At 45.6% G+C, this 14,190-nt stretch overlaps 1 protein-coding gene across 1 annotated transcript in view; it reads right to left on the bottom strand.

Moving 5' to 3' along the window:
• MAGI2 (membrane associated guanylate kinase, WW and PDZ domain containing 2) overlaps positions 1-14,190 on the bottom strand; it is a 182,691-nt gene that overhangs the window by 4,497 nt on the left and 164,004 nt on the right. Inside the window, exons 11-13 of the mRNA XM_032221891.1 lie at positions 12,053-12,094; positions 9,635-9,726; positions 4,398-4,590 (exon numbers count right to left, since the gene is read on the bottom strand). Of these exons, the coding sequence (XP_032077782.1) occupies positions 4,398-4,590; positions 9,635-9,726; positions 12,053-12,094 (327 nt within the window). The remainder of the gene's footprint in view (positions 1-4,397; positions 4,591-9,634; positions 9,727-12,052; positions 12,095-14,190) is intronic.

Here is a 14,190-nt window from a genome sequence, read left to right on the forward strand (position 1 = left end):
TCCTCATCTCCTCCTCCTCTCCTCCTCCTCCAAAATATAGGAATGAATATACATATATATTCACAGAATGAAGAAATAAACAGCAGGACTAAGTGGAGATTCTCTACCATGGGAAGAATCAATAAAGGTGAATATTTGTAGCTCAGAGTCGACAGGAGGGGTCCTTGGTTCCTCTCTGAGCTTGGTTGGTTTCTTGAGGACATTTCATTACCCAACTAGCGGTGAGCAACTACTAACTAGTAGTGGGTTGCAGGCGGTACACCCCGGTATGGACGTACTGGAGCCTGCCCGGAGCACTGGATGCCATTCCGGTACGGTGCTCCGGAGGGCCCATCCGTCCGCCTGAGCTCCTTACCTGTCCTTTAAAGCCTTCGGTGCTTCTGCGCATGAGCATGGCACGTACAGTGCCTGTGCAATGCTCCGCCGAGCAGCTGGAGCATTACGGCAGATTGCGGAAGCATCGCTGGCAGGTACAACGCACATGCACGCCGCGTGTCCATGTGGGTGACACTGGGCCCGTTCCAACCGGTATGGTTGGAATGGGATCCGGAACCCACCACTGCCAACTAGGTAACATCATCAGCGTTGCAAAGGAGGAAAGGGGGAGGAGGAGAGGAGGAGGAGGAGGAGGAGGACGGTAGGGTCCATGGTGCTCTCTGAGCTTGGTTGGTTTCTTGCGGACATTTCATTACCCAACTAGGTTACATCATCAGTGCTACAGGAGGGAGGTTTGTGAGGAGGAGGAGGAGGAGGAGGAGGTGGTGGTGGAGGAAGACTTGGGGACTTTGATTCTCTTTTTTTAAAAGTTTTTATTGTTTTCATTAAAGGAAAACACACCAAAAAGAATCATCTTTCATTACATCTTGTAGAAAGCGTATCCATTGGTTACAGGTGCATTTCGTGCGTTTCTTCCACAATCACATATATTTCATTCCGTTTAAATTGTGCATTTTAGAATTTATATATTTTACTATCACTATACCACCATTTTCAGTTAATAGGCTTTTAAGGACACAGCCACCTACTGGCAATTTTTTTCCCCCCAGCCTCAATGAATCTGCAGTAACTTTACAACTTTATAACTTATTCTAGAAAAAAGCCGGTTAAAAAGAGATCTAACATTCCCTCTTCCTCCCCCCCCGCCCCACCAATACACAAATTGACACTCCTGTCCATTTTACTTTTACTAGTACATCGCACCTGCTTGTATCATTAAATATTATCCATTAACATTTCTTTGTTATTATTGTAGTTAGCTAAAGATTATTTATTTTTCTCATCTCTCCTCTCCATAGGCACGAAAGAGATTTTTTTTTTGGCTTGTTTTCCCCCCCCATATTTATAAATTTTTATTTCTCATATATACATTCACAATTATATGATCTCATAACTGTTATTAATAATATGTATTTGTAACAATTTTTCTGCCCTACAATTGACAATATAATTGAGATTGCTTTCTTACCATCCCATAACCCCATCTTATTTTACAACAATCCTACTTCTTCTTCCTTCCTTCCTTCCCTCCTTCCTTCCCTCCTTTCTTCTCTCCTTCTCTCCTTCCTTCCCTCCCTCCTTCCCCCTTCCCTCCATCCTTTCTTCTCTCCTTCCCTCCTTCCTTCCCTCCTTCCTTCCTTCCCTCCTTCCTTCCCTCCTTCCTTCTCTCCTTCTTTCCTTCCTTTCCTCCTTCCTTCCCTCCTTCCTTCCCCCATTTCTTCTCTCCTTCATTCCCTCCTTCCTTCCCTCCTTTCTTCTCTCCTTCTCTCCTTCCTTCTCTCCCCGAAAGAAATTTTGATTCTCTTTGAGCTTGGCGGTTGGAGACAATTTATTACCCAAACTAGGTAACATCACCAGTGATGTATCGGTGACTGAAGATGTTAGCTAGTTTGGGTAATGAAACAGACAACCCCAAGGGCCTCCAGATAAAAATGAGCTTCCCAAAGCTTTTGGACGTACCAACCTCGTTATCAAGACCATCAAGGAGTTGTCGTTAAGTGCGGGGAGCAAAAACGAGACGCTCATAGCTGCTGCGGTGATGGAAATAGGATCTTTCTACACAGAAGATGCAGCCACGGCCACAGCAAACACAATTCGAGGCAAACAACTATCAAGAGACACACCTTGTACCAAAAGGTTTCCCGTATCAAAACCAACCTCGATGTTGAGGCAGTGATGAAATCCAAAATTTTAAACTACGGGGTCTGTGGGCGTGGCTTGGTGGGCGTGGCAGGAGAAGGATGCTGCAAAATCCACACACCCACCCCATTCTGGGGCCAGCCAGAGGTGGCATTTGCTGGTTCTCTGAACTACTCAAAACTTCCGCTACCGGTTTTCCGAACTACTCAAAGTTTCTGCTACCGGTTCTCCGAACTACTCAAAATTTCTGCTACCGGTTCTCCGAACTACTCAAAATTTCTGCTACCGGTTCTCCGAACTACTCAAAATTTCTGCTACCGGTTCTCCGAACTACTCAAAATTTCTGTTACTGGTTCTCAAACTACTCAAAATTTCTGCTACCGGTTCTCCGAACTACTCAAAATTTCCGCTACCGATTCTCCGAACTACTCAAAATTTCTGCTACCGGTTCTCCAAACTACTCAAAATTTCTGCTACCGGTTCTCCGAACTACTAAAAATTTCTGCTACTGGTTCTCTGAACTACTAAAAATTTCTGCTACTGGTTCTCCGAACTACTCAAAATTTCTTTCTCCGAACTACTCAAAATTTCTGCTACCGGTTCTCCAAACTACTCAAAATTTCTGCTACCGGTTCTCCAAACTACTCAAAATTCCTGCTACTAGTTCTCCAGAATCTGTCAGAACCTGCTAGATTTCACCCCTGGCATTTTCCTAGTTTGACTATTTAGAAAATAAATGCCTGCGGTTACAGGGGGGGGGCCGGTTCAAGGAAAATATCAACCTTTGCAAAAAGAAAAAAAAGAGAAAAATTAGGAATTACTAAGGGGAAGAAGAAGAAGAAAAAACACAGTAGATTGTGCACGGAAACCTTCTGTCAGAGTGCAAGACAGCTGTGAAAAAGGCAAATTCCATTTTAGGCCCCATTAGGCAAGGCACTGCAAATAGAAGTGGCTAATGTAATAATGTCCGAAAGGAAAGCTGTATTTCCCCGATTGCGACAAAAACGAATGTGCGGTGGGAGCAATCTGTTAAGGCTGATGGCAGAATTTCTGCGTTAATCTTTAAGGCATGACAGAGCTGGTTACTTTTTAATACAGTCATCATTGCAAACCTCCCTGTGTTGTAAACACCCCCTCCTCCTGCCCTCCTCCTCCTCCTCCTCCTCCTCCCCCTCTCCCCTCCTCCCCCTACTTCTTCATTTTTTACATGCTTTCAAACTGCTAGGTTGGCAGAAGCTGGGACTCTCTCCCTTTCAGGATTTGAACCGCCGAACTGCTGACCTTTCTGATTGACAAGCTCAGCGTCTTAGCCACTGAGCCACCGCGTCCCTTCAAAATACTTATAACAGAATGGAAACCTGAAGTTTTTTTTTTTATTAGGAATTATGTCTGTGAAATACCAAAAAGAAATCCAGTTTTTAATACTACATATAATTACGGCGGCAGGGATTGCCTTTGCCCAGAAATGGAAAAACAAATTAATCCCAAGCGAAGATGAAATAATAAGAAAGGTTATGGACTGTGCCGAAATGGACAAACTAACTAAAGAAATCCAGGGAAAGAAAGAATCAGAATTCTACCAGATATGGGATAAACGGTATAGGTGGATGGAGGAAAGAAACAAGAATTAATGAAGGAATATAACAAAACTCAACAAGTAATAGTTATGAGTAAAATGAGAGGGTTAAGAATGGTGAAATCCGAATGAAATACAATAGGGGAAACAATATAAGGTGAGCGGTATCGATTGATGATTGCTATTATAAAAAACAGGAAGTTCCTGTTCGTACTGTATTGTATTGTAAATAGGTTCCACCACAAATGCGCAAACGACTAAAGCGCGCCTGACTAAACCGCGATGACAAAACCGCACCGACAAAACCGCGCGACGAATGAGCCCGGAAGCACGCCGACAACAGCGCGGTGACAGAAGCGCGCTAACCCTAACCCTAACCCTAAACCTAAACCTAACCCTAAACCTAACCCTAAACCTAACCCTAAATCTTACCTTAAATTAAATCGCGCTTCTGTTGGCGCGCTGTTGTCGGCGCGCTGTTGTCGACGTGGTTTTGACATCGTGGTTTTAGCACCGCGGTTTTGTCGGCGCGCTTATGACGTTTGCGCTTTTGTCGGGTCACGCTGTAAATGTGGTGTACGTCTAACTTTTGTGTGTGTGTATTTTACATGTTTGTTAATAAAAACCTTTAAAAAAATACTTATATATAACTAAAAAAAACATTCCCTGCAAATTCTCAACTCACCTGTAGGGGGCACCTTTCTTCTCACCGCCAGGTTCACTTGCCCATTTCGAGCTGCGTTATGCATGAGGTCAATCACGTAGCGGTGAGTTTTGCCAGCCACGGGGATGCCGTCCACGTAAACCAATTCATCGCCAGGATGCAGGCGGCCATCTCTGTCAGCTGAGCCCATCGCAATGACGGCCCCGATCAGAATCTGAGTCCGAACACACAAGGGGTGTGAGAAACGGATATACAAAACGAGACAAAAAAACTGAGAATTCTGAAATGAGTAGATGGAATTTTCCTTTTGTCCAATCCAGATCTTGTGTGTGTGTGTGTGTGTGTGTGTGTGTGTGTGTGTGTGTATAGGTTTGTGATAGGATTCATAGGAGCGGTGCTCATCTCTGTTTCAAAGCTGAAGAGCCAGCGCTGGCCGAAGACGTCTCCGTGATCATGTGGCTGGCATGACTCAACGGCGAAGGCGCCCGGAGCACTGTTACCTCCCCACCAATAGAAATAGCAATAGCAGTTAGACTTATATACTGCTTCATAGGGCTTTCAGCCCTCTCTAAGCGGTTTACAGAGTCAGCATATCGCCCCCCCACAGTCTGGGTCCTCATTTCACCCACCTCGGAAGGATGGAAAGGCTGAGTCAATCTTGAGCTGGTGAGATTAGAACCGCTGAACTGCAGATAACAGTCAGCTGAAGTGGCCTGCAGTACTGCACCCTAACCACTGCGCCACCTCGGCTCTAAGGTGGTTCCTATTTTTCTACTTGCATTTTTATCTGCTTTCGAACTGCTAGGTTGGCAGAAGCTGGGACGAGTCACGGGAGCTCACTCCGTTACGCGGCGCTAGGGATTTGAACTACCAAACTACGAAGCTTTCTGATTGACAAGCACAGCGTCTTAGCCACTGAGCCACCGCGTCCCTAATCCCTTTTAAAGGATGGATTTAAAATTCAAAAATATAAACTCTCGGGCAATTTAGTCTGTAAGGATATATACGAGACCGGGAAAACTGTGTTTCCCCGAAATTAAGACAGGGTCTTATTTTCTTTTGACCCCTGAAATAAGCGCTTGGCCTTACTTTTAGGGGAGGTCTTATTATTTTTGAGGCATAGGAGGTGGCGAGCGTGGTCATCTCATGGCTGCTGCTGTGTTGCAATATTTTTAGGGAGGGCTTATTTTCAGGGGAGGGCTTATTTTAGTGCATGCACTCAAAAGCCCGATTGGGCTTATTATCCGGGGAGGTCTTATTTTCGGGAAAACAGGGTAGAGTTTTGTAGGGGAAAGCTATTTGGGCTTTTTTTTAAAAAAGGATTTATTTGGTACCAGCAACCTATGGCCCATGCCCTAGCTGGAGAAATTGCTTTCTCCAGAAGTCGTGTTTTAGCAGAAATTGTGGTTGTGGTGTGTGAACTCCTGAAGGCTCCGTGACAAGATAATTGCAATTGCCTGTTCCTGTAGGGTTTGCTTCTCTCGATTTTAATCTGATAATACATTTCATGTTGTAAAACGTTGATTAGACACTCGGGCTATTAAAGAAGGTTCCCGCTTCCCGCAGATGAGAAATAAATGTTCTGTGTGAATTGTGTTGTTATCTTTTGACATCTCTTTTAATTGGAGAACCTGGCTTTTGACTTGCTCCTCTGCACCGAGAGTTGGGGGGGAGGGGGTTGGCACAGTTGATAATGGACTATTGTAATGGGGGAACTGGGGATCCAAGGACCTTCCCTGCAACACGATTAAATAAATGAAGCAAAGGAAAGCAAAAGAAGAGAATATTTGTCACTCGGAGTTGAACTGTGAAGTCCTTGGTGCTTTCTGAGCATGGTGTGGTGTTCTTGAGGATGTTTCATGACCCAAGTATTCAATGTCATCAGTGCTAGAAGGGAGTGGGGTTTGCGGAGAGGAGGAGGAGGAGGAGGAGGAGGAGGAGGAGGAGGAGGAGGACTGAGTGGTTCTTGCTACTCTGAGTTTGATTCTTGCAGATGTTTTATGAACCAACTAGATAATCCCATCAATCCTAGAAGGGAGTGGGTTTTGTGGAGAGGAGGAGGAGGAGGAGGAGAAGGAGAGGAGGAGGAGGAGAAGAAGGAGAAGGTGGAGAAGGAGGAGGACTAGATGACTATGCGGTCTATGATACTCTCTGAGCTTGATTCTTGCAGATGTTTCCTGACCCAACTAGATGATGTCATCAGTGCTAGAAGGGAGTGGGGTTTGTGGAGAGGAGGAGGAGGAGGAGGAGGAGGAGGAGGAGGAGGAGGAGGACGACTGAGTGGTTCTTGCTACTCTCTGAGTTTGATTCTTGCAGATGTTTCATGAACCAACTAGATAATCTCATCAATTGTGGAGAGGAGAAGGAGGAGGAGAAGGAGAGGAGGATTAGATGACTATGCGGTCTATGGTACCCTCTGAGCTTGATTCTTGCAGCTGTTTCATGACCCAACTAGATGATGTCATCAGTGCTAGAAGGGAGTGGGGTTTGTGGAGAGGAGGAGGCGGTGCAGAAGGAGAAGGAGGAGGAGAAGGAGGACGACGAGATGACTATGCAGTCCATAGTACTCTCTGAACTTGATTCCCGCACATGTTTCATGACCCATCTAGGTAATGTCATCAGTGCTATAAGGAAGTGGGTTTTGTGGAATGGAGGAGGACAGGGGTGGGCACTACTGCTGGTTCGCTCATGTGCATGCGCTCGGGCTTGATGCGCGCTACGCACACATGCACAGTGCAATAAAAATCATTCTGCGCATGCGCAGAAGCGAAAAACAAGATGGCGGTACCTATGGCGCCGCCTGGCAAACCAGTTTGGGGGAGGGGAAGGCCTGGGTCGCTGCTGGCTTCAGCCCAATCCTTGGGGTGATTGCACAGCCAATGTTTACTGTATACGCTTCGGCTTTTGTGAACCAAAATCACCTTTGACCGAGAATTCAGCTCAACCGAGAGCGTGAACGAAATGAGTAATGCTTTCCAGTGGAATCATCCTTCACCTGATGAAGCATTGACAGACATCATAAGGGAAGCATAGATGTGTGTATAAATCAGTCAGTGGTGGAGGCACATCATCAGTTCTGCCTCCTGGACGCTGAGCAACAATATTAGATTACTTCATAGGCAAATATGTTAGCTCTGTCATTTAACAGCCTTAACGACACCCCAAAGGAGGCTAGTTTTCCAGTGAAAATATACACATTTTTTTTAAACCATGCTACCAAAATTCCTTGATGAACAACTGACTTTGGTTGAGGATCCCATCCTAAGGCGTTCTCTACATAAAACAATGGTTTCCCCGTTATTTTTAAAGTCTACGTATGGTTTTCTTCCAGGCTGAAGAATCCCATGCGCCCCTGAAAAGAAAACTATAAAATAAAAAGAAAAGAAAGATGTTCTTTTTACTCTTTCTCACTCGGGGTAAAGAGGAACCCCAGAGCATAGCGAACATAAAAGATAAACAGAGAGTAGGGGAGAAGGTATCAGCTCCAAACAACTGTCCCCCCTCCCTTTTTTAATTATATACATCAGTGTTCTGACCCCCCTCCTCCATCCAGGAACGAAAGCCGAAACCAACGTAAATGAGAAGGTTTCTTTTAATCAGTCCAGACTCTCGTTGGCTGCAAGCCACATAAACAAGGAGATAAGCACTCTGGCAGCAAGTCCTACAAAACTTGGCAGCAATGCAAACAAACTCTGGCAGCAATCCCGCCTGCCAAGTTTGTTTCCTGTTAATCGTTAATGTTGACTTCTGCAGAAGGGCGTGGCACAAGCAGTCTCTTTTATAATCAGGAGAGGATCTTAATGAGCATCAGCTGAACGTAATCACCTCTTGTAATTACGCCGTTGTTCTTGACGCCGAGTAGCCCTTCGATGGCGTGCATCCCGGAACAACTCACAGTTGTTGTCTGGATCACGCACTCTTGTCTCCTCCCCACTGATCCAAGGCTCAGACGCCACCTGGTGGCCAACCAGTCTCTCCTCGCCCTGCTTGGAGTCGGAACCCTGTCCAGGGTCCTCCACCTCCTCCAGGGCCGACTCATAAGACCCCTCGCGGTCGGAGTCTGGCAGCAGCTCCAATGGCTCCTGCCGGGCTGCAACACATCAGTATGTATGAGATGACCAGGCTGAGCTCAAAGGATGGGTCAAACATGTCATACATCACGAGTCTCTGCACCACCATAAGAGATCCCCGCAGCCTTGAATGCGTCTGAAATGGAGCATTCAGAGGCTGAAAAGCCAAGGCGCAGAGGCCAACATGGCAAGCCGAAACAGCTGGTGCCTTGTCCGAATGGTTCCGCGCTTCTCCCGCTGTACTCCCTGGAGCGCCCTCTGACAATCAGCTGTGTTTTTGACGCTGTGTATCAGCCCCTACAAGCCTGCGCTCACAACCAGCGAACCTGTTGCTAAAGCTCACCTCTGGGAACAGCTGATTGGAGGTATTCCGGGAGGCCGTTCCACCCTCCAATCAGCTGCTCATGCTGAATCAGGCTGGGATAATGTGTTGAAGCTGACCAGGCTGTTTGCTAAGGACGCAAGCCAGATGAATACCGATGGATGCTGGTAGGCAGAAGCAGAATTTTCTTTTCTTATTTTCATCCCCAAAAACTAAGAGTGGGTTACGGCAGGCACTGCACTCTCAAACACACGCACAGAATCAAAAAAACAAGATGGTGGTGCCATAGGCACCACCCAGAGAAGCAGTTCAGGGGTGTGGCAGGCCTGGGTCGCTGGAACCAGGCCGCCAAACCACTACCGGTTCAGACGAACCAGCCCTAACTGGTAGTAACCCACGACTGGTGTGTCTTATAATCCGTAGCGTCTTATACTGCGAAAAATACAGGTATTTCTGACAGATACAGACACCAATTGCAAAAAGCCTCCTCCGAATCCCATCCGCCAGTCAATGCCGACTGGCGACTACGCGGAGGAGAGCCTTTTCTGTAGCAGCTCCGACCCTGTGGAACGACCTCCCCGTTGAGATTCGCACCCTCACCACCGTCCAGACCTTCCGCACAGCCCTCAAGACCTGGCTATCCCGCCAGGCCTGGGGATAAGTCTCTAATTCACCCCGCCCGAGTGTTGAATGCTGAATGAAAGTTGTGTTTTTTACTGTTTATTTTAATCACATACTGTTTTTGTGTTATATTGCACTTCCCCTTTCCCTATGAATGTAAGCCGCCCTGAGTCCCCTCAGGGAAAAGGGCGGCCTATAAATCCCAATAAAACTCTAAACTCTAAAGTTGTCAAGAACCCACTTACCGGCTGTCCCGGTTCATCCCCTCCAAGAATTCTGAAGCCGAATCCCGATTCCATCCTCCGAAGATGAACATCCAACTCCTTGTAATCGGAACCTGCTTCAAGATAACAGTTGATTGAGAGTTGATTTCTGGTGAATGTATGAAAAAAAAAAAGGCTCTACTGCTTTAAAGGATGAGTGACAGCTTCCAAAGGACTTTTTCAAATTAATTTTTCAAGTGGCCCAGCCTTAGTGCCTACATTAAGGCCACACCTGTATCCAGTTTCGGTCACAGCAACCAAAATGTTGAGCGAAGAAGAATAACTAGGACGATTTAAGGCCTGGAGGCTAAATCATAGGAAGAACGGTTGCAGGAATTGGGCCTGTCTAGAGAAAAGAAGGATTAGGGGGTGACATGATAGCAGTATTCCAGTATTTCAGGGGTTGCCACAAAGAAGAGGGGGTCAGCCTATTCTTCAACAATCATCCATCGTTAAAAAAAAAGACACCACGGCAGATTAAAAACATGAACAGATAAAATCATGGAGTTAAGATTTTTGCAACTATCAAATCACAGCAGCGGCAACATTGCCATGGATGGAGTTGATGATTTTACACATGCGGTTTTCTATTTTATTGAAATATATGGTTGCATGCTGCCCAGAGACACATTCTATGAGATGGCTGGCCATGTAATTTGATTAATACCCTTTTTTCCCGAAAATAAGACCTCCCTGGAAAATAAGCCTGATTGGGCTTTTGAGCACGTGCGCTAAAATAAACCCTCCCTGAAAATATTTAAACGTGTGTGCAACCAGTCCCCGCCATTTCCTGGGGGGGAAAGGGGGGGGAACACGCCCCACACATCGCACATGCACCTGCTATCCACACGGAATGGCCTCCCCGAGGCTGCTCCCGCAAACCCCATCTCTCATGCTCCTTCTCTTAATGGTGGGCGCAAAAAGAGCATCAGACGCCGGGATGTGCCAGAAATAGAGATAAAACTTCCGGGCCTCTCTGGATCAGCTGATCTGCGGGCCAAGGTTAAGGGGCCTCCTGCACCTCAAAAATAACAAGACCTCCCCCAAAATAAGGCCAAGCGCTTTTTTCAAGGGTCAAAAGAAAATAAGACCCTGTCTTATTTTCAGGGAAACATGGTAAATAGAACAAAGGAAGTAAATCACTTTCAGGTCACCATTAAAGCTCTTCGACGTTAAAATAATTGTATTCTATACTTAGAAAACGTTGAGAGTTTAGCCCACCTTTAAATATTTAAATCTATTGATAAATTAACACTAAAAACTAAGCAAAGCACAGTCAAAGCTCACACCTACAGCCCAAATATGAATATAAATCTCTCTCCATTTTGTTGACAGTTGCATTCCTTATAAATTACATGTTTGTATATTATGAGGCCCATGGACCTCATACCTGTAATATAACCTGGGAAATAGATTCGGAATGCAGTGGATTAAAATAGTCGAATGGAGCAAAATGCAATGGATTGGAATGAAATGTAAAGGAATTAAGAATAATGTCATATATCCTAAACCGTCAGGCAAACACTTTCTAAATTTGGTGAACCCGTCAAGTGAGAAAGACAAATGCGATGGAATGTGGGCATCTGTTAGAAACCTGATCGATGAAAACAGTTTTCTTTGTAAATATGAATATATGCTGGATGAAGTAATGGGTGAGTTGGTTTGCATACACAATGAATATATCCTCAAACAAGAGGCAACAGGAGCCGTAAATCCTAGGAAATAAAGGAAAATATTTGTGCTTGGTGCTCTCTGAGCTTGGTGGTTTTCTTGCAGGCGTCTCATGACCCAGCTAGGTAACATCATCAGTGCCGAGGTTCATTTATCTTATTTATGACGGTTGCAGTGTCTGGGGGGGTTGTGGGATCCCCTTTTACGACCTTCTGACCAGCAAAGCCAAGGGGGAAGTGAGATTCACTTAACAACTAGCTTCATAACTGCAGTTATCCACTTAACAACTTTGGCAAGAGAGGTCGTAAAACTGGAAATACAGATGAACAGTGTTGGAAGGGACCTTGTAGGTCATCTAGTCCAACCCCCCACCCCACCCAAGTAGGAGACCCTACACCCTTTCTGACAGATGGCAGTCCAGTCTCTTCTTGAAAGCTTCCAGGGATGAAACTCCCACCGCTTCTGAAGGCAAATTCTCTCCCGTTGAATACAGAATAACAGTGCTGGAAGGGACCTTGTAGGTCATCTAGTCCAACCCTCCACTCAAGCAGGAGACCCTACTGCATTTCTAACTAAATGGACCTTCTTGGTGTAGTTAAGTTGAAGCACACAAAAGATGAGTTGCGTAAGTTGGCCATTGGCTACTCAGGGCTGCCAGAGGCTCTGAGCTGAGATTCTCACAAAAGGGAGAAAGAATGGGCAGCAGAAGGAAGCCAAAATAATACTTGCCCGAAGTATCCATTCGTACACCGGTCCTAGGAGGTGCTTGTTCTGAACGAGAAAACAGGGAGATAAAAACAAAATGTATGTTTCTCCAGACACTGAAATATACACTATTATTGTCTGCCTTGGTTCTAAATTAGGGTTTCAGGAACTGGGCATGTCTATTTTGATGAAGAGAAGGACTAGGGGAGACAGGATAGCAGTCTTCCAATATCTCAGGGGCTGCCCCAAAGAAGAGGGAGTCAAGCTATTCTCCAAGGGTAGAACAAGAAGCAACGGGTGGAAACTAGTCAAGGAGAGAAGCAACTTAGACCTAAGGAGACATTTTCTGACAATGAGAACAATTAATCAGTGGAACAATTGCCTCCAGAAATTGTGAATGCTCCAACACTGAAAGCTTTTAAGAAGATGTTGGATAATCATTTGTCTGAAGTGGTATAGAGTTTTCTGCCTAGGCAGGGGGTTGGACTAGAAGACCTCCAAGGTCCCTCCCAACTCTGCTATTCTGTTCTGTTCTACTCTACTCTACTTTTCTATTCTATTCTACTCTACTCCTACTCTACTCCTACTCTACTCTATTCTATTCTACTCTTCTACTCTACTCTTCTACTCTTCTATTCTATTCTATTCTATTCTATTCTATTCTATTCTATTCTATTCTACTCTACTCTACTCTACTCTACTCTACTCTACTCTACTCTATTCTATTCTATTCTATTCTATTCTACTATTCTACTCTACTCTTCTTCTCTTCTCTTCTATTCTATTCTATTCTCTCTCTCTGAATGTGAGTGTCAGAAAAATTTCTAAATGTCTAACAGCAAGTAAAGACTCTTAAAAAAAATAGATATTTTAAGAGACTGCGGCACCCATTAATAGAGCGATGGGCTGTTCAACTGACACTTTCCATTAGCATGAAACTCCTCTGGGGTTTCCTTGCCAGCAATCACAATTGTTTCACATCCACAGTGCTTTCCTCTGGTGTTGGTTATTTGTATAAACATCTCCGAAAATGCTCCTGGATTTACTGTCAGATCCTACAAGCCACCAAAATATTTTGTCACGATGAGTAACTCTCATCCCAAGATGAAGAATAACTGGGAAAAATCTTTAAAGCATTTTCAAATCCCCTTCCACTCTGTCTGATGTTAGTGGCATAATTTGTATTCCTAAGAGGTAAGCCTCTTACATCATATCTGAGAGAGAAAGAGAGGGTGGGAGGGAAGGAGAGAGAGAGAGGTGAGGGAGAAGAGAAGAGAGAGAGACAAGGGGGGAGTGACAGAGAGAGACACAGGGGGCGGAGAGAGAAGAGAGACACAGGGGGAGAAAGAGAGGCAGGGGGAGAGAAGTGACAGAGAAGTGTGTGTGTGAGAGAGATGGGGTCGAGAGAGAGAGGGGGAGAGAGGGAGAGAGAGAGGTGAGAGAAGAGAGACAGACAGAAGGGGAGAGTGACGGTGACAGACAGAGACAGAGGAAGGGAGAGAGAGGACGGAGAGAAAAGAGAGACACAGGGGGAGAAAGAGAGACAGGGGGGAGAGAGAGAAGTGAGAGAGAAATGTGTGTGAGAGAGAGACGGGGAGAGAGAAAGAGGGAAGTGAGAGAGACAGAGGAGAGAGAGACACACATACACACGCACAGAGGTGGGGGAGAGAGACAGGGAGAGATAGAGGGGAGAGAAAAGAGAGAGAGACAGGGTCAAGAAAGAGGGGGAGAGAGGGAGAGAGAAAGAGAGACAGGTGAGAGAGAAGAGAAGAGAAAGGGGGGAGAGTGACAGAGACAGACAGAGACAGAGGAGGGGAGAGAGAGGGCGGAGAGAGAAGAGAGACACAGGGGGAGAAAGAGAGACAGGGGGAGAGAGAGAAGAGAGAGAGAGACAGGAGAGAGAGGGGGAAAGAGAGAAGTGAGAGAGACAGAGGAGAGAGAGACACACACACAGAGAGAGGCAGGCGAGAGAGACAGAGAGAGACAGGGGAGAGAAAAGAGAGAGAGAGAGACAGAGGGTCGATAAGAGAGGGAGAGATAGAGCGGGAGAGAGAGAGAGAACCACCAAGCTCAGAGAGCACCAAAGACTCTTGCAAAGCAGATAATTGGAGTAATAATGGATCTCCATAGAAAACTTCAGTAAGGCCAAATAAACTATCTGA

Source organism: Thamnophis elegans, chromosome 7, assembly GCF_009769535.1.
Source record: "Thamnophis elegans isolate rThaEle1 chromosome 7, rThaEle1.pri, whole genome shotgun sequence".
Taxonomy (NCBI): domain Eukaryota; kingdom Metazoa; phylum Chordata; class Lepidosauria; order Squamata; family Colubridae; genus Thamnophis; species Thamnophis elegans.